This window comes from Symphodus melops (assembly GCF_947650265.1).
Source record: "Symphodus melops genome assembly, chromosome: 17".
NCBI lineage: Eukaryota > Metazoa > Chordata > Actinopteri > Labriformes > Labridae > Symphodus > Symphodus melops.
Window position 1 is genome coordinate 4590198 of NC_136707.1, and position 26159 is coordinate 4616356.

At 41.5% G+C, this 26159-nt stretch overlaps 1 protein-coding gene across 2 annotated transcripts in view; it reads right to left on the reverse strand.

Annotated features, from left to right (window-relative positions):
• grin2aa (glutamate receptor, ionotropic, N-methyl D-aspartate 2A, a) overlaps positions 1–14759 on the reverse strand; it is a gene marked incomplete at its 5' end in the record, with an annotated part of 138589 nt that extends 123830 nt beyond the window's left edge. The window contains 2 exons of one of the 2 annotated variants that reach the window (XM_079366079.1): positions 4315–4806; positions 14643–14759. In XM_079366079.1, the coding sequence (XP_079222205.1) occupies positions 4315–4803 (489 nt within the window). Of the gene's footprint in view, positions 1–4314; positions 4813–14642 lie in introns of those variants that run through there. The other variant, XM_079366078.1, reaches the window with a different exon arrangement.
• Between the last annotated feature and the right edge of the window lie 11400 nt (positions 14760–26159).

Sequence of the window (26159 nt, forward strand, 5' to 3'; positions counted from 1 at the left end):
ACGCATACATACTGTGACAACCGTCCTGTGTGACATTAAAGCGAGTCACAATGTTTTCTCACTATTTTCATTTCATTCACTACTTTTTATCTTCTTTTATTTTTTGTGTTCGTTATAAGTGTTTGTTTTTGTCTTGAAGAACCCGAGTGGGACAACTCTGCTGTCAACACATCTGGTGCAGACACACCATGATCTCATTCACGTGGCGTGTTCTAAAAAAGGAGGAGAAACAGCTGCGGCGGCAGAACAGAGCACACACATCAGGCTGGATGTGTCAGCAGGCAGCTCAGAGTTAGTGCAGATACTAAAACAGAATTAAGGAATACAAAGTAGACAGTGTAAGAGACCAACATGATCCAGTTTCCGGTATTTACTACTGAGCCAGTCGATAACCATTTAGAGTGAGAATTACATGAAGCCAGGCTAGACATCCACCCACACAATTACAGCCTGTAAGGGAAGCACGAGCCTTTACGAGACAAAGTAGGGACGAGAGAGAGAGAGCGAAGCAAAGCAGCAGTCATAAAAAAAAATAAAAACCACTCAAATATGAAGGGAAAAAAAATCTGCTGTATAAAACATGGACGTAGTCTCAGTGATGTCACCCATTGGTTTCTGAAGAGGCATTTTAAAGCCCAAAAATGGCAGCTGACATTCTGGTAATGCTGACTCCAGCTTGCTTATGGCTAATCCACAAACAGTCACAGAGGTGGAGATGAGGTGGGCCTCATTTTTAAAACAGGTGTGTATGTGACTTCTGGGTCTTTAGCTGCAAGCCTCAAGAGGACACTCTGGGTACTGCAGGTTTTTGCACTTCAGATTGGCTTCATTTTTCAACGCTAGAGTTTCCGTGGCTTTTGGAGCCAGCCTCAAGTGGACACTGGAGGAACTGCAGTTTTTGGTACTTGCAAATGTGTTGAATTTTTCAACACCACAAGTTGCGACTCTGGGGAGGATTTTTATACTATTATCATTCAATTCTTGTTTTTTCTACACCCAACGACTTTTAAAGAGCTAGCAGGGGGGGGGGGGTCTTCATACTGAATTGCTGAGAATGCAGCAAGAGGCAACATATCTTTCCTCAATCAATAATAAATTCATTTTAATACAGGAAAATGATGCATAATTCAACAAAGGGCTGAGACATGTAAGGATGGGACTCACACGGGCAACACCGCAACATTTATCTAATTAACAAAGAATGAAGGGGGGGGGGGTGAATATGGAAGAGATAGAGAGAATAGAAAAGAAAGGAAAGATTGTGTAAAAAGTATTGAAGACAGAACTCTCCGGAAGTTGAGGTTTGGACTCCCAAACGCACAAACTAAAAGTCCATTTACTCCACACAGACACATGCAAGCGTATATAGTACAGCATAAGCAGGGGAATTTCACGCACGTCTAAGCACACACGGGTTAAGGCGTAATGGTGAATAGAAAGAGAGAAAAAAACACACACTGAGGGTCTCACAAGGCATAATCATTGGAGGCGAAGCTTCTCCTCATATTTCCTATGAGGATTAAGGAAAATCTGCGAGGAACAAGGCGGCAGAAAGACGAGCACTTCAGAGAGGGTAATCGTGTAAACCTGAACCTACACAGGATGAGGAGTTCTATAAACTTTAAAAAGACTGTAAACCAGCGTGTAAACCTTACAAAGATTGGATTCAGCAGGGAACACACTGCAAGAATCCATATCCTTGTTTGGGATGTTAAACGCATTGCCACACTCCGTGGACACTCGAGTGGATACCACGCACTCAGGAACCGTGGCCATTTTTCTGACTTTTAATATAAAAGTGGTTTGTAATGTGTGTTCAAACACGTATTAAAATGCAAAAGAAAAGTGGAAACAGGAAAGTGAGTAAACAGGAAAGAGCCAAAAGCAGGACTTGAAACAGGGTTGCCCATTTGGAAGACTGGGACCGACACATTTAAAGTGAGCAGGTGTATTTGATGATTTGTTTTTTTATTATCCAAATAAGAATGACTTGGTGGTGAATTCTGATTTGATATTTACTTATTTGGATAAGTGTGTTAGAAGCCTAGGACGTCTTGTCCCAGCAGCAAGAAGCTGGAACCTCAAGTAGACGGAGCTCCCCCAACCTTCGGCCAGGGGATCAAGCACTACTACCACCCGATGTCCCTGACACCCAGCCACCGCCGTCAGCCCCACGAGCACCGCCCTCCTCATCCAAGTGTGGACAACAGGAACATGATCATACATATCCCATTATGCTCTTGACATAACACTTTAAAATCATTTTACATAATTTAATATGCGAGAGTATTTATGACAAATTGCTGACTTGTGAAAGTACACATTTTTGTGAAAAGAGATTTTTACAAGTCAGAGTGCATATTTCAATCGCTGGTTTAATTTGTCAGTGTTTGGATTTGGTACGACCTCTACGTTTTGGGCCTTGCTCTGATCTCGAGCTCGGATCTGAGATTCTATTTGATATGCTGTCAGAAAATCTGCAGTAAATCAACTATGATAATCCTCTTACGTGTCCTCAGATACACATCCAGGCAACTGATATCAGGGGGAAACTTTGCATCCCAAACGTTTCCTTAAGAATAAGTTTGTCGAAATTAAGATGAACTTTATACACTGTGAAGTAGGTCTTAGAAAGGGGGGGGGGGGGGGGTACATGCCGTGATAGAAATCAATTTTTGTGCTTGACGCCTCTTAAGAAATGAACATTTCTGTCACAGTAATAGTTTAAGTTTTGAGCAACATTTCTCTGGTTTTCCTTCATACTATTCTGTTGAGAGGCTCCCAAAACTTCACACAAAGATCTGAAGCTAGCGTGGATCAAGGGATAAGCTTTTTGGAAAGATGGAATACTGAGAGAGAAAACAAAGAGATCACAAAGTGGTGGCTTGAGCGCTTTAAAGTGGATTATTTTCCCCTCATCTGTTCCTGCAGAGGAAACACTCTGGCTGTCAAGGAGCTGAATTGCTGCTTGTTTCAATGACACTCCCTGACAGGGGGACGCAAGTTGTGCGAGTGTGCTGCTGAAATAGGTGACGTGTGGCAGGTGCCAATCAGGACACTTTGTAATTCCCCTCCACTCAGCCTCGCCTCTGGTCAAACTGAGGGATTATCCCTCGCCCCTTCATATCTCTGCTTCCCCTCTCCACCTCATCCTCCGTCTTACCTCCCCCCCCCCTCCTTCTCTCCTCTTCCTGCTGTTAAAGGCGCAGCACGTAAGGACAAACCCTCACCGCAATAACTTCAAGTCATTTGTGCATTTACTTCAAAAAATAACAAGACAGCCACTGAGAGGTTGTTCTTCCTCAGTGCTGACGTAATATATTGCGCGGGAAAAATTGGGGTTGGATTTGGTTGGAAAATTTGCTGGACTGTCTGGAAGAGAGATTGCTTTATGGCGTGAAATAGGGGAAAAAAAGGATGCTATTTTTTTTTTTTTCCCAGAGTGACTGGAGCTAAAGATTTGTGATTTTCTTGCACTGGCGGATCATGAAGAAAAAAAAAAAAAAAAAAAAAAAAAAAGAAGAGGAGGTTTAGAAAAATATTATTTATCCTCTTCAGAAAAGTCAGAGAAAAGTCAAGCAAATGCTTGCGACACTGAGCTGTGGGAAATAAGCTACAGGGTTTTTCACTTTGACATAGACTGCCACTCTATCATTCATCTCGTCATTAGACTTTTTTTTTTTTACAATATTGATCTTTTCATCAGGGAATAATTTGACGATAAAATATTCGCGCTTCAAAATGTAGTATCTTTAAGGGTAGTCTGGGATGATCCTCCTCCAGGAACAAGGACTAGAGAGATACTGGTACTTTACCACGCAGTCACTGCTACTCCAACAACTCCAGCACCCACTCCTGTTACACATCACCAGTGATCTATACTTCTTGCCTTCCTTCGGTCCAACAACCTGCCTTTAAAACACTTTCTTCCTCCACCTGTCCCTGTTCCTCCAACGATTCCTTTCAGGTACTTACCTAACCCTCCTACCTGCCACTTCCCCCACACTGCCTCTATCCAACAACGTTAGCCTTCTTCTTTTTCTACAGTTCTGCAACTCTGAATTAAGGCTGATATTCCCTGTTTTGCAACGAGGAAAAGCCAGAACCATATTCGTAAACCACTCAAAAACCACCAAGGTAATTATCATGTAAACAATTCCAAACTTTTAACCCGCTCATTCATTCATTTGGTCAACTCCAAACCCAACCTGGATTCACACAGGTTCATCCATGCATCACCAAAATCTACTTAGACAAACGTTCCTCACGCAGTCACTCAAACTCCCACAACATTCGGCGTACACCGACTCTTACCTTATCAGCCATGATCATGGACGACCCTCCATGGATGCCCAGGATTGGTATGAGCGTCTGTGATGAAATAAAATCCAAAATCTGGGCGATGGCTTCCTGGTCGGTGCCATCCCCAAACACCACGCCGTGGATCTTGGTCCCTGACATCAGATCGCACATGTGGTTGATGATGCTTTTCGGGTCGGTCTCATTGACGAGCAGCGTGACCACGTTGACGTCGATGGGGTCCTCCTTGCTCCACAGAGCCCGGATGTCCCTGTCTGAAATGTAACGTGTGCGTCCAAGTATGACCGCAATGTTCAGAACGGGCACTTTATCCGAGCCGCCGCCACTTCGCTGCTTTTGAGCTGCCGCTGGATCCGCGATCAGGGTCACTGCCACCAGGAGAGCCAGGGATAGAAGCACACTATTACTACCACAAGTGCTGCTCCTTCTACTCCTCCTCTTACTCCTTTTGCTGCTGAGGGACATACTGCCAAACCACTTCATCCCCTGCATGGAATGAAGATGAGTGAGAACAGAAAAGATCAAAAAAGGGAGAAGTAGATGGGAGATGGGAGAGAGATGTGAGGGTAAGATGACGGCAGAGAGAGAGAGAGAAAAAAAGAGAGGAGATAAATTGTTAATGCGCAAGCTCTTGAAGGCCACACATCCAGGTAGAATTTCTCTTTTTTTTTTTTACATCACTTTATTTGATTAAACGCATAAACCTTGCAGGAAGGGAGATGGCCTTGAGAAGAAGTTGCAGAGAGCTGAGAGAAAGAGAAAGATGACTAACAAGTATAGACGTTATGGTCACGACTGCTAGGATCAGATGATTCAAGAGCAAGCTGTTCTGTTTGGAAGAGGTAGGCAGACGTTTATACTGCGTACAGGTAGAAAGTCTTAAAACTCAACCTACAGCAGACATCGATTCTTTACTCATGTGGGGGCACGACACGTGACAGAAACAAACAAAAAAAAAATGTCCTGAACGTCGGTTTACTTCTTCTGACAGTTGGAAGTTTGGGTTTTTCCATTTTGTAATCCAGGGCTACGAAGTCAAATATGTGCAAGCTATCTGAAAGGATGCCAAACATCTGTCAACATCTGTGTATAAGCCTACGGGCCAATTAAAAACGTGCTTTATACATTGTAGCATTTAAGTCTACTGTATTCGCAAATTACTTACTAAATACAAAGCATTCACACACACAATAATAATACATTTCATTTGTATAGCACTTTACATTCGAAAATATCAAAGTGCTTACAGCATTTAAAATAACACTTACACACACAGGCAAATCTTAATCCTGGAAGTAAGTAAGAAACAGATTACATAAAGGCTAAAGACAACAGATGAAGATTAACCAGTGATATATAGTTTAGGATGCCATTTAAGGTCTCAGTAAGGGGGTGGAGCGTTTTGGGAAGAGGTGGAGGGAGGGGGGGTTTTTTTTACATTGGGGGAAAAAAAACGTTTATGTTAATAGAAGACAAAGATCAAGTCAGTGCTCAGAAGGCGGCAGCTGTTACTCTGCACCACTAAAACGGAGGAGCAGAGTGATATCAGACACAAATCACAGCCTCCACTCCCTCTCTCTCCTGACAGAGATAACTCTCACCGGACCTCCTTGAACATAACGCTCAGAGAGCATTAAACATCGAGTCAGTGAGGGGGTCTGTAGGTCTTTCATCAGGCGTGAGACGTGTGTGCAGGTGTGCTGGACGGTAGCGCAGCGCACGAAATGACAAGCGCATGAAACATACGGCTACATAATGTGTCCGTGCGCACCGCTGACGATTTATAGACTGGCTGACAGCGCCGTGTGTTTTTGTGTCGGCGCAGGGATTGTTGGGGCATGATTGATTCACAGGAGCTGTCGTTTGTCAGACTGCTGAAAGCAGTATAGATTTAAGCACTGAGATGATAGGGTCATAAGAAACTAGATTCATTTGCTGAATCTTCCATGTCATTAACATGAGCCACAATGTAGCACTGTGGAAAACCAATCAAGACATTCAAGTTGTCAGCCAACATCTTCAACATATAAGCAACAAGTAAAATACAGAAATTATCACCAAAGACATGGTGTTTGAGTCCTAATTTGCATATATTAAAGTATCGGATCACTTCCTATGTGTGTGTCTTGGTAAACATGGTTGGATACATTTCTTTATATAGTGTATATTTTAACTTTACTATGCATCTGTGCATTTACTTTCGTGGCGTCTCTATCCACTTTCTGTACTTCACTCTGAGTATCTTTATACTCTGAAGCGCCGTCTTTGCCAATAAATGATTATTTATAAATGTTTGCGTGCCTCCAACATTTGTCAACCGCTGCTTTATTGGCCTCTTGGGTTCCTCAATTGTAATAAACCTCTTTGAGTATCCAAATGAGAATACTTTTTGCAGACTATTTACACCCAAAAGAAAACATTTTTTCTTTTTGAATTTTGAACATTTTTTTCATTACTGTTCAACCCTTCTCGCTCTAAGAGAGAGAAAAGTCCATTTGAAAGTATAATGATGGGGGTTTTTTTTCTGTATGCTAAGGTTTGTCATACTTTGTGATTCTGTTAGGAAATTGAGACTCCAGCGGAAGGTTCTATACTGAGCTGAATAATGCATGTGAGCTCTCTGTGTCCTGCTGTGTTTTGTTTTTTGTATTTTCTTTTTTTGGGGGGGGGGTGGGTTTTAAACAAGCACAGGACTGCTTGTCCCCACTGTGCAGCTGAGCAGAAAGACTGCTAGAACAGACTTGAGGATGAATCATCCAAATCTCAGTCCATTCACTGCAGTGAGGACCATAGTCTAATGGATTCCTTGTGTCTCTGTCGAAATGCCGTCATCCTCCTTTTACCCAAAAAACTGGAGGATTACTCGAAGGCTCGTTCTGACAGTTTGTGAAAACATTTGATCCTTTTAGGATTTCTTTTAGTTCTAAGGTTTACACAGTGCGGAAGCATTTACTCGTCAGACACACTGCTTAGTTTAAGAAGTCTGCTTGAGCCTGATTCATTTCCTTACACTTCTATACTTTCATATTTCGAAACAGAATACCCGTACGTCTCTAATTGTTCGTCGATCGTCTTTTTCTGCCGCTGCTTTAATTTCTTTTTTACATTTAACTCATAAGGAAGCAATATCAAAATCGGCCAATCAGAGGGTTAAAAGGCTTTCTATCAGCAGTTTTTTGGAGGGTTACAGTTGAGTTAAGAAACCCACACAGTCTGGCAAATCTCTGCAGAGGATCAGAACAAGACATGCTCAATACTGTTACATAAACACTTCCAAATGTACCGCACATATATTATATAGTCAGGAATTTGAGGTTATATTTGGGAAGTACACAAACAGACGTTGAACTGTACATACCTACAGAAATAAAGAAGTACAAATCTTGACTACTGTAACTCCCCTCTTTCTGGTACATATAATAAATCACTTTCCCACCTCCAACTGCTCCAGAACGCAGCAGCGAGGCTTCTTATTGGTTTTAACAGACGACATCACATCGCTCCTGTTCTTGCCTCCCTCCACTGGCTTCCTGTCACTTCTAGAATTGATTTTACGATTTTACTGACTCACTTTTAAAGCTCGTCTTGGCCTTGACCCGAGTTACATTTGCAAAATTTGAACCCTCTACAAACCATCTCGCGACCTCATATCCTCACACGGCACCCTTCTGGTCGTTCCAGAGTCGAGGCTCAAATCGAAAGGAGACTGCGATCATGGCCCCTCGACTTTGGAACGAGGAGATAAGGACAGTCAGTGACATCTTTAAATCACTTCTTAAAACTCACTTTCATAGACTTTCATGTGATTTCACCTTTATAGATTTCTACTTATCGATCCCTTCCTTTTCATTATTCTGATTGCTTTTAACCTTTTATACTGCTCCTACTCTTTACCTACTCCTTTTCATGTTTAACTCTTCAGCCTTCTGTTGCTTTATATTCATTTAACCATCTCTTGCTATTCCCTCTTTATCTTCACTGTGTGTTTAGAGCCAGTGATATGTCGTCTCAGTCCTGGTTGATTTTGAACTACCGTAATTGTCTTTCACTGTGTGATTTAATAGAGTTCACTGCCTCTTGGTTTTTGTCTATTGCTTTTTCCAGGAATCTGCATTCATCATATTTTGTTCGGCCCCTCTGTTGACGTCTGTCCTCGTCTGCTGACGTATTTGCTCTGTTTGTCAAATCATTTAAACATTTGTTAGTAAAAGTGCTTTATGACCAAAGTTATTATTTTATAAAGGGGTCCAACTGGTACCAATTTGGCACATTATGGTACTTAGAGTAACAGGGGAGTTCATTGTTGACAAGCTCGTCTCTCAGTTCCAATGGCTGATGTGAAAATTTCACCAACAATAGAGCGGCGGGTTTTTTTTAGACTGTCTTTTTACTTGACTCAAGCCTGCAGCATCACAGGGACATTTCAGCCTGGGATGAGTGGCGGTAAAATGAACAAAAGAAGAATAAATGGGCAGAAGAAGTAAAGGCAATGTGGGACGGCGTGGGGGACCGGGGTAAATTGAGAAAGCGATACAGACGTAGAGGAAGAAACAGAGAGTGGAAGAGACAGAGCATCCCCCGCCAAATCAGATTGGGGAAGTTGGTCGTCACACAAAGGCTACCGTTTGTTGGCACCACAGAAGTAAATGATGTTTGGCAGGCTTAATACTGTTTCACGCACATAAATATACTCATATAACCAAAGGCAGAAAACTTTGATAGTATCTGTCTATTTAAGTATTCATGTGAAGTTTAAAATCGTGAATGGTGTATTTTCCAATGAAAATGCACCATTCACGTGGCAGTTATTTTCCTTCGTCATCATTGTCATGGTATGAAGATTATATACTGTTATATTGGTGTTATATAACACATGGCCTGTTTTTTTTGGTTTGTTTGTTTTTTGGGGAGGGGGCTTCCCTATTAGTTAAAAAAAGCTTTGAACTAGATTCCTACAAAATGATTTCTATTGTGTTCAACAACGAGTCCACAACATGAAGTTTGCATGTGTGTTGCTCTTTCCAGAACCAGGTGTTTTCACTTTGTGGATTTTGCAATCCTGCCAGCTACTGGTAGGGTGGTTGGTCTCTCAGTCTATAGTAAAGTCGATTTGAAGTTTGGACTAACAGCCTACGACAGACTGGCTTACAGTTGCGTGGTTTGTGTTGCCGTGTATCGCAGCAGACTTTTGTGCTGAGAAGTGTTCACCAGCAATACACAATGAATTGAGGCTAATTTTTTATGACGTCAGGTCATATGCAGTGAATAATGGGTGGCGGCTCCACTTGTAGTCACGACTGTGCATGTCAGTAACAAGGCTATGTAAAAAAAAAAAAACCTCTCTCAGCCTCGATCTCGTTTGTTATACTGGTGCACGGGCTGAAAGAAAGCTGCCACTTTTTCAGATGAAACAATTGGTATTAAAATTGTTTCCTATTCAACGAATCTGAATGTATATTTGTAAGTCACCTACAATACAGACACTAAAATAAAATTCTAACGACAAAATCAAGTTTATTCAAAGTTAAGATGTTTGACAATCTATTAGCCAAAGTTAGAAAACAGCTAATGCTAGCATTATCCGTTTCTTACACAACGTTATGTTAGCTAGGAAGTAACATCCTAGCAAGCATAATGGGAATTTAAACATTTCTTGTGATTTTCCGTAACGCTATCTGACAGCAGCTTCCAACCACTTCCTAACTTACTGCAACATGAGTGAGAAAATTAGCTAAATGCTAATCACAGCTGCGGTCTGGCCATAGCTAAAAGGCAATCAAATATGTTGTATTAACTTAAAAAATGTGATTTCCCACTGGATTTTCACTGTTCATCGTCTGGCTGTTTAATCAAGGTGTGGTAAAAGTAGAATATTTGCTCTATTTCCAATATCAAAATAACATCCACAGGAAGACAGCAGCCTTACATTACAAGCAGCATTTGAAATCCACCTCCTGAAAATGATGTCTGAGTAAGTGGTCGCTTTGTGAATGTGGTCAATGAAGAAAATGTTTTAAAAAATGGGGGTTATTCTGTCGCTTCTCTGTTCAACGGCATGTGGTTCCTCTTTGTGAAATATAGGCTAGACACAAAATCACACAACTGCAGTAAAGTCTCCTTCAGTAAACCGTTACAACAACAACCACATTTAGCTTCACCGCCATGTTTCTGCTCCACACACAACTTGCTTTCACATGCATCAATAATTCAACCGCATTATCTTTACATGATGATTAATATGATTACATTTACGGCTGCAGTCATATTCATTCTTCTTTCTATCTTCCTAAATGGCATTAAAATTACATTAACATACTGAACACACTCTATGGATATGATTTATTTACAGAGTCGGCGCCAGGATGGTTGAAACCGGGGATGATAAGTGTATGTTGTACTCTGCTACGCCCCATAGGATGCATGTGTGAACGTGTACTCGGGTTTGTACGAGAACACCCTGAATACTGAAAGTTTTCCTTTTCAATCCCACATGATCTCCTCCTCCATTCGTCTTACTCCATTCATAGCTAGTTCATCTCTTCATTGAAACCCTCTCTTTTTTTCTTTCATACTGCTTTCGTCAATCAATCTCTCTCCATTAGTCCTCACACCTAAATGTTCACCACAGTTCTGGTAATGCAGTCAAGAGGGTTCAGCTAGATCACCATATCAAAATAATGGAACAAACACAATAGTTAACACACACCTGCCCAGGTAAATGCCGGGGATTTCGAAGTTTAACTCGTCACACGCTAATCGTGCCCTTTTTGGGGGTCAAAATTGTGCATATTAAGGAGAATGACACAAAAGATAAAAACAATATTTCAAGAAATACGAGCAGCTTAACAGCATTGCCATTCATGTATTTGGGCAGGCACCAATGCTGTCTTGCACTGTGTTGACTATGGTGGTAAATGCATTTTCTATGGTATAAAATCCATGTGAGATCGGTGGATAATGCTGTGTTTGTCCTTTTGAATTTTGTTTGTTTAAGCTCACGAATTGTCTCGAGGCTCAAATGGGAAGAAACGCCCTCCAGCAAGGTTCTGAAAACTTACTTTACAACAGCATAACTCCAAACAACTCTAAAGTCATATAGGAACCCTATTTGGAGTTTGACTTCTGCAAATACCCATAAATATATATCTGCAAAAAAATGAACACTATAGGCGAGAGTCAAGTTTTTGAGTTTATCTAGTTTGTTTAGTGCAGGAATACAGTCCAGATATGGAGACAATATGTGGGGGCTGTGATGGAGGCTAGAGTCTTTCTTTGCATTTCAATGCAGCACTTTTCCTCTTAGTTCGTACTTATAATTTACATTTTCAGAAAGTGCATCTTCTTTTTGAGAACTTAAAGAATCGAGGTTAAAAAAATCTCCTCCATGGGTTTGTCCACATAAAGCCTCCTGCATAAGTCAGTGACACAGTTTGGCCACCCAGGTTCACCCACCGATAGCAGGGCTTCAGCTCTAGTTAATGGCAACACTGTCATACTGCCAAAGTGTTATACCATCGGGCATTTAGAAACAGTCCTGAAAATGTCTGCATTTGGGTTCTCCCTCTTGTTGCCTGTTCATGTATCTGAGGTCTCTGGGGATGTGAAGATCAATGACCAGTGTGTTAACTGTTTAACCACATGAGAAGCCCTACAGTGCTCTCCATCCTTGAGCACATTGAAAAGGCTCAGGCTTCCCTCTTGATCGTTCCCTTTGTTCTTCTTCTAGTGTTTCTTTGTCAGTTTATGTCTGTCACATGAGGCTTTGTCTTTATTTATTCAAACAGCACCCGCTCCACCAAATGCGCCCCCCCCTCCTCCTACTTCAGGTGTTCTATTTCAGAATGAGATTTTGAAGACGACAAAAGGAAATACAGAAGTCGTATGAATGCAAATGTGCTGCTTGGTTTAGGAACTTTCTGCAGGCCTTTGAATACTGACTACTGACAATGTTTGGTGGAGGGGTCAAGATGCATCATGGGATGTCAAGAATTCAGTGATATCAGGAAAAATTGTGACTCGCTTAACTTCCCCTATACAAGACCCTCCGTTGGAATCCCACAACTCAAACAATCACCTATAACTTCTGACATTCTTCATCTGTTGTCACCATATTCATCTATCATTTGATTCTCCCAGTCATTCAGTCTCTCTCTCGCTCTCTCTCTCTCTCTCTCCCAGGCCCCAGCCATCTGCTCTGTGTGCCCTGACGTGTGCATGAGCACCCATGAGAAGCCCAGTGGAAGTAATCGTCTGTTACCACTCAGGCTTCAACATGTTGTCTGCCCACTGCACATACCTCTTTAGCTCCCTGCAAACCCACAATGCCACGGTGTGTGTGTGTGTGTGTGTGTGTGTGTGTGTGTGTGTGTGTGTGTGTGTGTGTGTGTGTGTGTGTGTGTGTGTGTGTGTGTGTGTGTGTGTTTGAGAGAGAGAGAGAAGAGAAAAGTGAGGCCACAAGCATTCTCATTATATAATTATCGCTCTCTGCACCTGATACCTAATGCATATATATGCCGTCCTGCAATATGTGAAGCTTTAACTTGCTCTCTCACTTTTTTTGCACTTAATTGCATCAGGCATTTCCGTGTTATTAGTATGCAGGAGGCCCGTATTGGGCCCCTCTCTTTTTCTGAATTTCAAATTGCTTTATTGTAATGACATGCAAATAAATTCTTGCGGCAAAGACACTTAAAAGTAAAAAATGGGAAAGAGAGACAGAAGTACAGAAGGATTAAATGATATTCTGACCGGGTATTTGTTATCTGTCTGGATTGTTTTGTGGCAGCAGGAAACAAACAGACCTGCAATTTGTCTTATTCGTTCTGCAGCCACCTCTGGTGAAAGTGTTGAGTTTAACCCTTTAAATAACATACTAAATAAGTTGGGGTTTTTTTATGGTGTCGAAATAAGTCCCATCACACCCTTCTCAAACATAATCCCACTTTTCCCAGTGTTATTCAGTCACATTCACAGTTTCTTTCCACACCCTTCTATTTCCTCTACCGCTGTATAGTAACTGGCAATGACTGTATGCAGTCTTACCAACAAAACAATAATCTGACAGAGACAAACACACACAAGGAGAGAAAGCAGGAGAACCATAAAGCAGACTGGTTATTGTTTACAGCAGGGTCTCAATCTGCATGTAGGGTGGGATGGTGGGATAATTCATTATTCTTTTTTTTTTTCTTTAGCTGTCATAAAAATATGGATTGCTCTTGCATGGGGCTGCAGCTGGCGCCTTTACATACATAGAGAGGTGTGTGTGGGGGGGGGGGGGGGCGGGGGCTGCGCTTTAACAACGTGACTGAATCCCGAAAACAGGAGAAGAGAGGGAGTCAGGGGGGAGATGGAAATTCATTTGGATCTCCCGATTATGTTCAATAGAGGCAACACAATGCAAGTGCGACACCTACTGGTGCAATGTCAGCCTGCTTTTCCGACTCTTTGCCAAGACGCTCCTTACATAGTGAAAAGATAAAAAAAAATTTAGGGCAAACGCCTGTGTAGACTTTCTGTCACGTTTAAGGAAGGCTCGGGCGCAGGAACTGGCCTTAAATCAAATACACATGCGTTTGCTTGAATAAAACATCCCGCTTCTTTAGATCTCCATAACGCAACGCGGGGATTGTTCATCCTGGTTTGGGATGGAGAAGAAGAGTGTGAAGTTGTACCAGTGAGTGTCACGAGTAAACCCCCGCAATGTGTTCTCATGGAGGAAAAAACGCAGCGGAAAGCACACCATGTTTTTCCTCTTTACTTTTGTCTCGTTCAGTGCTGTGTGGAGCGTTTTTTGGTTATTCTGGCTCCACAGCTTCTCATAACAGGGGCTGGGGTGCGTTTGTCCAAATACCAAAGGAGGCATTCCTTTGAATGACACCTGTACAGTCAGTTTTATGGATTTACATCTATTTATTGCATATGAATACATGTGATGAGTGTAATTTGGCCGGCTCAGAAATGTTGTACTGGTGCGCTTTAAAGCAGCCTGCGCTGCGCTTACTGCGCCAGCCAGCTATGATGTGAATTATGAGGAAATTCTGATGCTTGACGTGAGAGCTGACAGGAGAGAATTTGATCGCTCTTGTTTGCGTCTCATAATACCTTATGAGCATCGTTTAAATCCACTTAACCGTGTTTTAGGGACTGATTCGCTCTCCACAGTGTGGGTGCCGCACTTTGGATAAGGGACTCATGTGGGTATAACCCGATGATCAAGAGAGAGAGAGAGAGAGAGAGAGAGAGAGGGGGGCAGGAGAGAAGAGACACCGCAGGACCATCACAACCAAAATGAATAGAAAATAACATCACCAAGTACTTACAGCCTCTCCCTTCCACAGAGCTCCAAAACAGTGGTGCGAGATGACATTGCAACAGTCCCCTCTCTCCTCGGAGAAACCATGCAGCCTCTTACGGGGATCACTCTCACAAACACTGCACAGCAGGACGGAGAGAGAAATATCACCGAATCTCTGACGATGAATTATTCCCACCGTGTCGGACAGAAAAAAAAAAAAAAAAAAGATTCTGAATGAAATCCCCTGCTTTGACACTTCGCTCAAGCGCAGCTGCGAATAAAAATCACTGTTGTTGTAATCCAATCTTCATTATGTGTGCGCCTGCCGCTGCTGCTTCTCCACTGCAATCTCTGCTGGCCCCCCGCGCATTGTGGGGGCTCAACCTGCCTCTGTGTGTGATTAGAGCTCCCGGTATCCCGTTATTCCTGTCCCGGGTGAGGAGAGGGGGAGGCAGGTGAGCAGCCGCCGGACGCACACATAGACGCACACGCACGTTGACTACTACAGTACAGTAGGAGCTCCGGCTGCCTGCAAGCCGTGCACGGGACCGAACGTCTCTCCCTCGCTCTCTTTCTCTCCCCCTTTGGTGCTCTATCGTCGTGCGCGCGTGTGTGCGTTTTGCGCGTGCTGAATGTGCGTGCGTTTGGGCTCTGTGTGTGCCTGCGCGCTTCTGCAGAGGCACGGGCAGCTGGATAGAAACACGGACCGGCGGTCCGTCGGTCTGTCGCTCCTTCTCGCTCGCTCTGCGCTAAAGCTCCTGGAGGAAGTAGCTCAGTCACAGAGACTAACACAGGCAGAGTTTGGATACATCTCGAAATGAGTCAGACAGCAACGTTAACCCCCATTCATCAGACATTTCACCGTTATCTGTTCTCATATCTGTAAAAACATATAAATAAATTTAAAAAAAAACTCTTTTCAGCTTCCTCCATGCAAAGCTTTGGGGATTTCTATATTATCAATCCACATGGAAAACTGGGGCACAGCAGAGAGGATAACGGGACATAAACTTATTTACCAGCCAAGGTAAACACACACTGATGAAACGGCTCATAAAAAGAAATAGTGTGTGTGGAAAGTGGACGCACCGGTGCGCGCAGAGAAACAACTCGTGAATGTGAATACACGCAATAACCTGATGTCAGATCAGGTCCGCAGTGTTTTGTGCCGCTTTGGCTTTTTGACACACTCTTTTAAATCGTCCGGATGAAAACGTGTTATGTACAAGATGACGGCCAGGGTACCTGCAATGTACGTTTCCTGCGTAGTTGTTGCCTTTTTTTTTTTTTTTTTGCTCACGACTCAAGCTAGCGAAAGTTTTTTTTTCTTCCTCTCTTTTATTTGTTGGAGGATCTCCAAGCAACGGCAAAGCTGCACAGCGCCATCTATTGTTTGAGAAAGTTTTAAAATATATGAAACTAACTCACCTGAAGTCCTTGGCTCTTGCTGGTCAACTTCTTTCCCTGTCCTTTCTAAAATGGCTTCTTTATGTTTCTCTTTTTGATTATTTCCACTTACGAACACGATCATTTGCTGTGCAGATTTCAGAATACACAGATTTGTCTGCCTTTTTCCGATAATGAAAAATAAGCTATTGTTATGGGTTTGGTCTGCTGTCTCTTGGTCTCTCCCCCTTCCCCTCTCTGTTGCAGGTGGCCGTGATTTGGTGATTGGATCTCACCTGCGTTCTATCAGGTTGCAGGGATGTAACTGCAGTGTGCTGAAGCTGAAAGGTCTCTCTCTGATTTCCGGGTGCTGGAGCTGGAAGCCTGTCCGATTGTTGTGTGCTGGAGCTCAATTGAAGATGTTTTGTGCTGGAGCTGGAGGACTCTGTTTGTTTGTTTTTTTTTGGTTGATACCCTATCACATAAAATAAATCTTATTTTATTTCTATTACAATTTGTAGTCTCATTTTCTTCAACTGATCCTGTTCAGTAATTATTGTTCGTTCCCGCATCACTTAGCAATTCAGGGGAATTTAACAGCTATAAAGTACAAAATATTTAGATAAGGCAATCCAGATTTTAAAAAAGTAGAGAGAGGGGGAGTTGGCGGTCAAGACATTCAGTAAGTTTAAGTTAGTCAGACTAAAATAGTACTTAAAGATTTTTTGAAGAGTCAGGTTAACACACCTAGGAAATGAAGTTGGGGTTGGCTTCACTTTTGTTTGGATATACGCCTAAATCGGCATTAACTGATTCAAGCTTGCTTGACAGTTAAGTCAAATAAATGGTCAAATTGAGCTGTAACCATCGCTTGACCTAACAGTGCATGTAGACGTAGTGACATGGAGGGACAAAGGAAGGACAAAGGAGGGAAAGTCTAAAGGGAATTAATGGAGTGATGAAGAGTGGCAAGAGCCTTTGGAATTTACTGGTTAAAAAAACCTACTTAATCGTTAAAAAAAACAAAAAAAAACAAAGAATTCAATTGTTATCTTCAAAATACTTACACTTGCAATCAAATCAGTCCTGCAACTAAAAATATCAGCATGAATTCGTACATTGTATGCACAACCTGCTTTGTTTCAGTTTCCAGACCTGAAGTGTATTGCTCTATTTCCGACGGTCATGGTAGATGGCTGTCCACCAATGAATCTGGTTCTGCTTCAGGTTTCTGCCTGTTTTTTATTTTACATTTCAATGCTGCCAACTATTGACTGCTGGCTCATCTGTGAATTAATGTTGGGTCACTCTAAATAAGAGGTGACCCAATGGTGGTCGAGGACATATTTTTCCACAAAAATAAACATTCCATCAGTTGGAAAGACGGCATCTCTCCCTCTCCCTCTCTCTCTTTCTCTCTCTCTGAAGTGAGGATTGAAGACAGAGAAACAACACACTGAGATGGGGTGTTATACATGCAATCATACAGCTTTAGCAAATGGGTATTTCGTCACAATTCACACCTGGCCGAGCAAACGACTGGAAAGGCTCAAAGACTGCAGAGTGTGTAAGTGTGTGGGTACTGGACACTGAGTCTCTTGCAGTGTGTGGATGTACTATATAACTGTGCTATTCTTGTGCCTACAGCTTTTTCTTTTCTTTTTTTAACATGATTTTTGGATTCATTGCAGGAGTAGTTATGCACCATGCACCCGAGCACTTGTATTCCAGGAGATTAAACAACCAAGTTTCAATCTTACACCGACCCCGTTACTGTACGAGAGAGAACTACAGTATTCCTACCATCACCGTATTCAACAACAAATAAGACTGAAAACCTGCAAGTAGCAAGGAAGAAGAATGTCACAGAATGCCATTGTGACATTGAAAATACCATAAGGTCCAGCAGGGTTACCATGAGCTCATTATTATTGGGTATCACAAACCATACACATGAAAGCATGTCACTGCAGGAATATTACCGTAATACTATTAGAGATGAGATCACAGAGAAGGGCCATCAAGTCACACAACCTGAAGAATAAGCGGTCAGGGTTGTTTATGGGATCACTTTAATGCTATTTGAAAATGTGATTCAAAATACTGCATTTATTCAAAGTGTCTTGAAATAACATGAATTATGAATTGACACTATACAAATAAAGATTGATTGATTTTAATGCAGGAAATAAAAATGCAGTTATGGACCATTAAGTCACCAAAATTATTTTGCGTCACTGATTTATACCTTTTCTGCATAGGGGTATCATAAGAAGGATCTGCTTTCGGTATTGGTATTGTTGACTGTACAGTATCATTATAACCTATTGTGCAATCTTCCCACAGTGCATTGCAGCCAGCCTGGTCAGATATTCTACTGTATCCTGTTAAACTATTGATTTGACACATAAACTGGGATGCAATAGCCTACATTTGTCTAGTGACCTGTTTGTCATTTTCAGTTAATTGTCAGTAAGCTGGAGGCCATAAAGAATGCAGGCTGTGAGTCCTGTGAAGGGTCACAGCGAGGCTGAAGTGTATGGAGGAAACCCACGGGACTGACCACCAGTCCATCATGACCCTAGGGCAGAAACTAACTCTGCACTTCACTACGTTTTATTTTCTTGTACAGTATAATGAAGTCAGTAAACAGTAAGTGCAGCCATTTGTGTGGATTGATTTTCTGCGTTGTGTTTTTATTTATTTTCTGGGCCATTTAAAAAAAGTTTTGAAGGGCAGTCTAGTCTTTTGTTTTCTCAGCCGGCCTTATCTTCCTTAAATATTATGTTAATAGAATCTCTGTTTCAGGAGATAACAAGTTGAGTGGCAGATAGAAAGCAAAGTGTCAGGGTCATGAGTCAGATTATTATCTATAAAGACAGCAGCAGGTGTTACAGTTTCACAGAGCAGAACAAAAGGTTAGCCGAAGAGTGGGAAACGGAATCTTCAACCACAGATGGCTTGATAGTATTAGTGTATCACAACTTTTTTAGAGTAGCTCAGATACTTTATCCCAAAGAAATTGATCACTGTCCAAAATGCTAGACAAGATATCTGCAAGTATGCCAGTCCATGCATGTATCAATCAATCAGTCTTTATTTGTATGGCACCAGTTCATAACAAACGTTGTCTCAAGACACTTTAAAAAAAAAAAAGTAGGTCTCAAACTCACTTCATTAAAAGCAGCATTAAAACCAGTCTAGTGTTTTGAGTGTAACGCACAATGTGTGATGATGTTTGAGCTATATTGACATCGTCTTTACATGGACAGGACGGCCCCTTGTATATAAACGCATATTTGGATCACAGTCTTGCTATGTAAATTAACATGCAACGTGAAGCTACGAGCAAGCTATAGAGCGCTAGCATTAGCCTGCTAACACAATAAGCTCCAGAAAAGGACACTTTTGTCTGCTGTTTAGCGCTTCATTATAGTGCGTTCCAATTTGATAACTCCTTTGTGCAAATGCAAGGGGATAGGGGTTGGCGGTGTGTCACTTTAAGAGAGCGAAGGATTCAGTGTGGGATGTCACTTCAAAAACAAACCTGTCATAACAAAAAGTGGTTAGCAAACAATCTTCTCATTCAAACTAAGCGACTGTCCAACCCTCTTCAGTTTACATAAGTTAAAGAGATGCTATTTTTTTACAGACATTATTGTTTAAGCTGTTTTTGAAAGTCTTTTGTGGCATCTGATTAAATGTCAGCATTCACGAGTTTAGGCACCCGAAGGGAAAACATGGTGTCTTAGCATCCATGGAGAAAAGAGCTCAAGGAGGATAAGCCATAAAAACAACATAACTTGTTAAAAGGTGAATCTTAAGAAGGATGCATGTCTGCTGATTGTACCTGATGTGAAGGTGCTCTCTAACTCTGACTCAGTCACTCTCCGCTGCAAAATACTTCTGAGCAAATCAGCACTCATGGTCCACTGGAGCCAGAAGGACAACACACTAATGCCTTCATATTGGACACCTTCCAGACAGTTTGACTGCACCTTCTTGTACATGACTGTCACAGTCAGGAATACAGGCACGGCAGATCACGACAGGACCATACAGCTTTGTAGAAATCTTCAAAAGAAGCGTTGAGAATTGGAAATATCCTTTAAAACTGTCTCAAAAAGGATATGTACTGTACAACTGATTATTATTTTAGGATTACAGGAACATAACTCAAGTTCTAGTCCTGAGGAAATGCTACAGCTCCACAAAAGTACTTACAAGGACATGTTGAGCAACAGTATGCTAGAAAGAGACGAAAAAGTAAGCACACCAATGTTCTTTAGGTTTCCTTTATCCGGGTAAGATGGCAAAACAACAGCAACTGACACGTTTTAGCACAAGGCCTTCATCAGCGCTGAAGACAAAGAAACAGAGTCCACTATACTGATAATAATTGTTTTCATATCAATGCTGTGTGTTGTTCTACAGAATTAAAAAAGAAATGGAATGGAGGAAGAACATGCTGGCCAACAGAAAACATAATGCAGCACTTTATTAATGTGCTGAAGGAAGTGAATGATCTTGTATCCGTCAAAGGGAATACATTTTCACACATGCTCATCCTGAAAACTTCAGGAGTTTTGTGCAAGTGTGAACAAGGCTTATGTGAATGTAATGGCTTTAGGACACCAATGGTGACAGACGTGCTGGACTGCTGTGTGTGGGACTTTTCTCTGTGTGTGTGTGTGTGTGTGTGTGTGTGTGTGTGTGTGTGTGTGTGTGTGTGTGTGTGTGTGTGTGTGTGTGTGTGTGTGTGTGTGTGTGTGTGTGTGTGTGTGTGTGTGTGTGATGTGCTGTGGGAGGGAGAAGAGGGGTGTTACCAGGTCATCAAACAGCTGTCTGGGATACAGAATGGCCGCAAGGGGTGAGCAACACACACACACACACACACACACAAAGAGAGGGAGAAAGGGCAGACAGGCAGGGAAACAGATGCTACAGTGTATATATTGCCCCTCAAACACTCACACAAGCACACTTAACACCAAGTAACACAACACACCGAGATCAATTAGTTCCCTTACACTTCCTGATCTTTTTATTGAGAGCATCATTCAGTGTTTCCTGTGGTTAATCTGATAGTAGAAATCAATTCCTTATTTTTCTCTCTCTCTCTCTCTCTCACACACACACACACACAAATCCATACAAGTACAGTACTCATTGATGCTTGTGCAGTGCACATGATGTACAACATTCAATGGCACACACTAGGACATACACAAATACATTATATTCTATTCGATTCATGATGACATAGTAATAAAAAGAGAGGCAGATAAATGAAGTTATGGAAAACACTTGTGTGCAAATGTGTTTAAATCAAACGGCGATTTCCAGTGCTGAAAAATAAAGCGTATGCAAGTGAAAAAAAACTGCATTTCCTCGAGTGGCTAATTGAGAGGAAGCTTCATCTTTTAGGGACTCAGATTTTGCTTTTATGAGTCGGACTCAAGACTTCGAGTTTTTGACAATTTGAGAGGTTTGTGTTAATGTTAGCTTAGCATAACTAACAACGAGTACTCTGTGTGAAAAACTTCAGATAAATCCTGAGAATAACTCATTGACATATGACTTCAAACATTCTATTTTGAACCAAAAGAAAACACGCATTGAATATTTTTACACGCAAACATTTGATTCATTGTTACACATCAAATATATCTTGTTAGTCACCTGTTGCCTCAGAGCCTTAAGTGCACGCCTCTCTGTCAACCAGGAAGTGTCTAATAGAGCTGAAGGCTGCCTTGGGTTTATATGGAGGTGTGTCAAGTGGAAGGTGCCATGTTTGGTAGAAGTGGAGGGGTGTTTTCCTACACACTTTAGTTCACACACAGCTTGTGGTGAACATACAGTATATCATATAAATTGTCATAGATTTCAGGTTTAAAGTGTTAAATGAATTTTCCTACTGTGAATTAATTAAGCCAACAACACTGACATACAATACTTTAAGAATTCACTCAAGCAATCGTAAATAATGAGGTTTCTCTACATATTACACATCTTGCAATGTAACCAGTGAAGTAAAACAATTGCTCTTCTTTTGTGTTGTACAAGATGTCAGGTACTCAGCATCCACCCATCGCCTCCTCAGAGCATTTCCAAACTAAGCAACTATAAGCCTCATTAGCTAGTAAGGCAATAATATAATGAGATCAGGAGTTATTCCGCTTCCCTGAGCAGCATGACTTCATCCTTGATTGTTGCTGCGCCACTGGTCGCATCATGTAATAGCACAAGTATTGACCTTTTTTTCCCTGCATCCTTCCATGGTTCATTCTGTGAACTCCAAGCATTTGACTTGCACGTCAGCAAGAAGAGGAAAAAAAATTGAACCTGTTTATTTGCTGGAAAGGAGTTGCACCCTATAAAATCTAGGTTAGAATTAAAAATCCTGCCTCTCCCCAACAAGTCTTTTAATGGCCAAGCACGATCATTTCCTAAGGAGCTCATTGTGCCGTTTAACCACTCTAGAAAGTTTGCACCCTTGTAGAATTAAGTCTGGCTTGTAGTCCCTTAAATCTCCAAAAGGATGTGGAGCCTTCAGGTATCCTTTTTTTTGCAATTAAAGAATTTACTAGTTTGTATACAGGATGTCTGGTTTAAAACCAATAACAGTGGTTGGCCTCAACCAATATTTAATCATTGAACCTCTTGGATGGGAGACAGCAGTCTTAGCCATTACACCACTGTGCAGCCTGTAATTGCATGCTGTTTTTGGATGGTTGTCCTTTTCCTATCAGGATACTAGGGCAGTTTTAAACCCGCTCCACCCTCTCGCTCTCTCAGGGGTGAGAATGTTGTTGTATTGCCTTCTTTCTTTCTCTTCTATCACTACCTTTATTAACCCTTCACTGTCACTGTCTTCAGTCTCCCTACATTATCTTCAATCTCCAGGTCAACGGACCTAACCAGTAAACCACTGTGCAGCCTGGCAGGGCTTTTTTTTTGATGGTTTAACATTTTAATTTCAGGACATGTTAGTTCAAAATGATGTCCAATGGGAAAAAGCCCAGTTCCACAATGGCTAGCTTTGACCAAGATTTGAAAACTCAACCTCTTAAGAGGAAGATGGTAAACCTTAGTCAGTAGACCACCATGCATTCTGCAATTGCATGCTCTGTTCAGGGATTTGTCCATTTTTATTTCAGGACATCAGGATAATTCCAAATGATGTCCAATGGGAGAAACCCAGCTCAATAGTGGTTGGGCTCAAACAAGATTTGAACACTCATCCTCTTGGATGGGAAACCGCAGACGTAGCCACCAAGCCACTAAGTAGCCTACAATTGCATGTTCTTTTATGGGATTTGTCCTTTTCGTTTCAGGTCATGGGTGTAGGTGGAAATCCCCCCTGAATCCCCCCTGATGGGAGAAAGCCAGATCAACCTTGGTTGGGCTCAGCCAAGAGTCAAACACTCAACCTCTTGGATGGGAGTCTTGGCCACTATGTGCCTCCATGCAGCCTGTCGGCGTATGCTATCAAGGGGATTGTTCTTTTCATTTCAGGACATTAGGGTCATTTAATAAAGCTTAGAGTTAGGGCTGACTCAGGCTTGTTCAGGACCAATCCCTAGTGTTGCTACTATAGGCTTAGACTGCTGGGGGACTTGACCCATCAATCTGCTATTCCCCCTCTCTCTCTCGATCTTTGTGCGCTAATGTCTCATTTGTGGTTTGAGCATTTGAGCAGAAAAGCTGCTGATGTCTTTGTTTCAGTTTTGTCTCATTTATTCATGTAAAACTGTCCTTGGTATAGACACTGGAGGCCAAGTTGCCCCAAAAGACAGCCATTGTTGTGTGATTGTGGTTGTGATGAGCAGCCTTGCCCATTGCATAGCTGCCTCTGCCATCAGTGTGGAAATGTGTGTGTGACAAGCTGAATGTGACATGTAAAAGAGTTTTAGCATTTACCTTGTAGTGAGTGTAAACAGTTCTTGAAGTCCTGCAGAACTACGCAGAGAATACAACTGTTTTTGTTCCACTTTCTCAATGTTTACCATGGTAACTAGAAGGATCACCCACTCATAATATCACTCCCGTTTCTGAAAGCATCTTAGCCTGTCCTTGTGCTATCCAGTTTTCAAGGAGCTTAAGTAGAAGAGAGGAGACAAGCACTGTTGCTTTAAGAAAATAATTAAAGATTTGGAGCATCAGTAGGTTGAAGTAAAGGTCGAGGAGGCATGCAAAGTCTCCAAAGAGAACGAGCAAAATTAGTCATGTCAGGGGTATAAGTCAAGAAGACGTGCTCTCTGATACAGCAGTCACAACGAGCACGATGATCTTCCACCCCAGACGCAGACTATTCGATCCATCATGATCAGGTGAAGAAAAAAGAAGAAGCTGAGCCTGAGTTTTCTTGATCTGCTTCCTTCCACACACATAAGCTGATTACTGAGACCAGGAGCACACATTTATTATTATTATTGGGATTTTTCTGTATTAGTGAAATGCCTGTATTGAATGAATGGTACCAATAAAAATGATCATTAAAAAGAAATGTGAAAGCAACACTCCAAGAGGATAGACAATTTTCATGCTTCATGTTCTGCAACAGCTTCTGCAGACAGAATCATGTCATCATAATCATAATGAAATTTTCTTTATGACCACAATCCTGATTTCCTCAGGGAGCTTTCAGGGAAGGGTCCCATCTTAGTGAGGACACTCGGCAATAACCAGTAACTTTGGGTAACGTTGCAGAGGAATATTTTACTTTGTTGTTGTTTTATCACACACGCACACACACACACACACACACACACACACACTCACTTGCACATACATATAAACGTGTATTTATCTTTCTTTCAATGTATCACTTATACTTATGGAAAACATCAAATAATATAAAAGCAATTAATCGTTGAAATTCTGTATATCATTTCACTGAATCCCATTTTTAATCACGTTTAAAATGTTATTATTTGTTATTGTTTCAACTGTAAATATTCATGGATCTGCATTACCAGAATACAAGCTCTATCAGTGATAATACTGATTGTATAGCTTTAATTTGATTTGAGAATTGTTTGTTGTTGTTCGATACTTTTCCAAGACATTTTTTGTGTTTAATACTGATGTACTGAAGTACATGCGCTTGGGTTGTAAAGTTAGTCAAATGTATTTCCCACTGCAATCAACCTTTTTTTTTTTCATTAATATACATGTTTTATTCTTTGTTTTGTACAAAAATCCCCATCCATGCTGCTAGAATCCAAACACATTTTCAAGAAACGACTGATGGCACTTCGATATTATTCAAATCTGCCTCAGTTAAAGAAAAAGACCTGCTGCCACATCAATGCCTGAAGCCTGAAGGTTTTTTTTTGCTGAACATCCAAACAGGGAGAACCAATGAAGGCACCATGAAGACAGAAAACCTGGCTATGCTGACAGCAGACTGTTACCAGGTGTCTGACTTATTTGAAGAGCAGATAAGTAAAGTGACATATAAAGAGATGTCTTTGTGTGTGTGTGTGTGTGTGTGTGTGTGTGTGTGTGTGTGTGTGTAAATCTGCAAGGCCATGCTTCAAAGAGAGATAAAGCCTGAAGAGAAATATATTTCTTCATTGGGCGCAGGCAAAGTTGGTCTTTGAATACAGCTTTGACTGGCTAATTTCAGCGCCGCATTCGAAACCTAAAATCCATCCGTTAACACATCAAGGCACAGCTGTCGAACCAAAAGCCTGAGAAAGATTTGATTACAAAAAGGCGGTGAATTAAAATTGAATTTGCAACAGTAAATCCATCAACTAGTCAAAGCATTATATTAATATTGACATTTTCAAAGAAAAGCTATTAGCAGGGACTGTGTTGTGTCAGAGGAGGAGGGGGGTTCTTTTATTCTGTGAGTCTGTCATCTTGACCTTTATTTCTCACAGGAACACATTACAACTGACATTGCTTCACTAACAAACACACTTAACCACACTGGCATACACACACAGACATTTGACGCTTTTCAGCTCCAGCAGTTATCATCACATTCTGAATAACATGCCCAGTAACACCATCTAGTGGACATACTGAAGTCTTGACAAAAAACATGCTGCAGCAAAATCATGTGAGCTGAGGGGCTAAAAATATAGTTACTAGTTTTAAGGGCAGTTTTGTTACAGATGAAAGTGTTTTTTTTCATGGATTT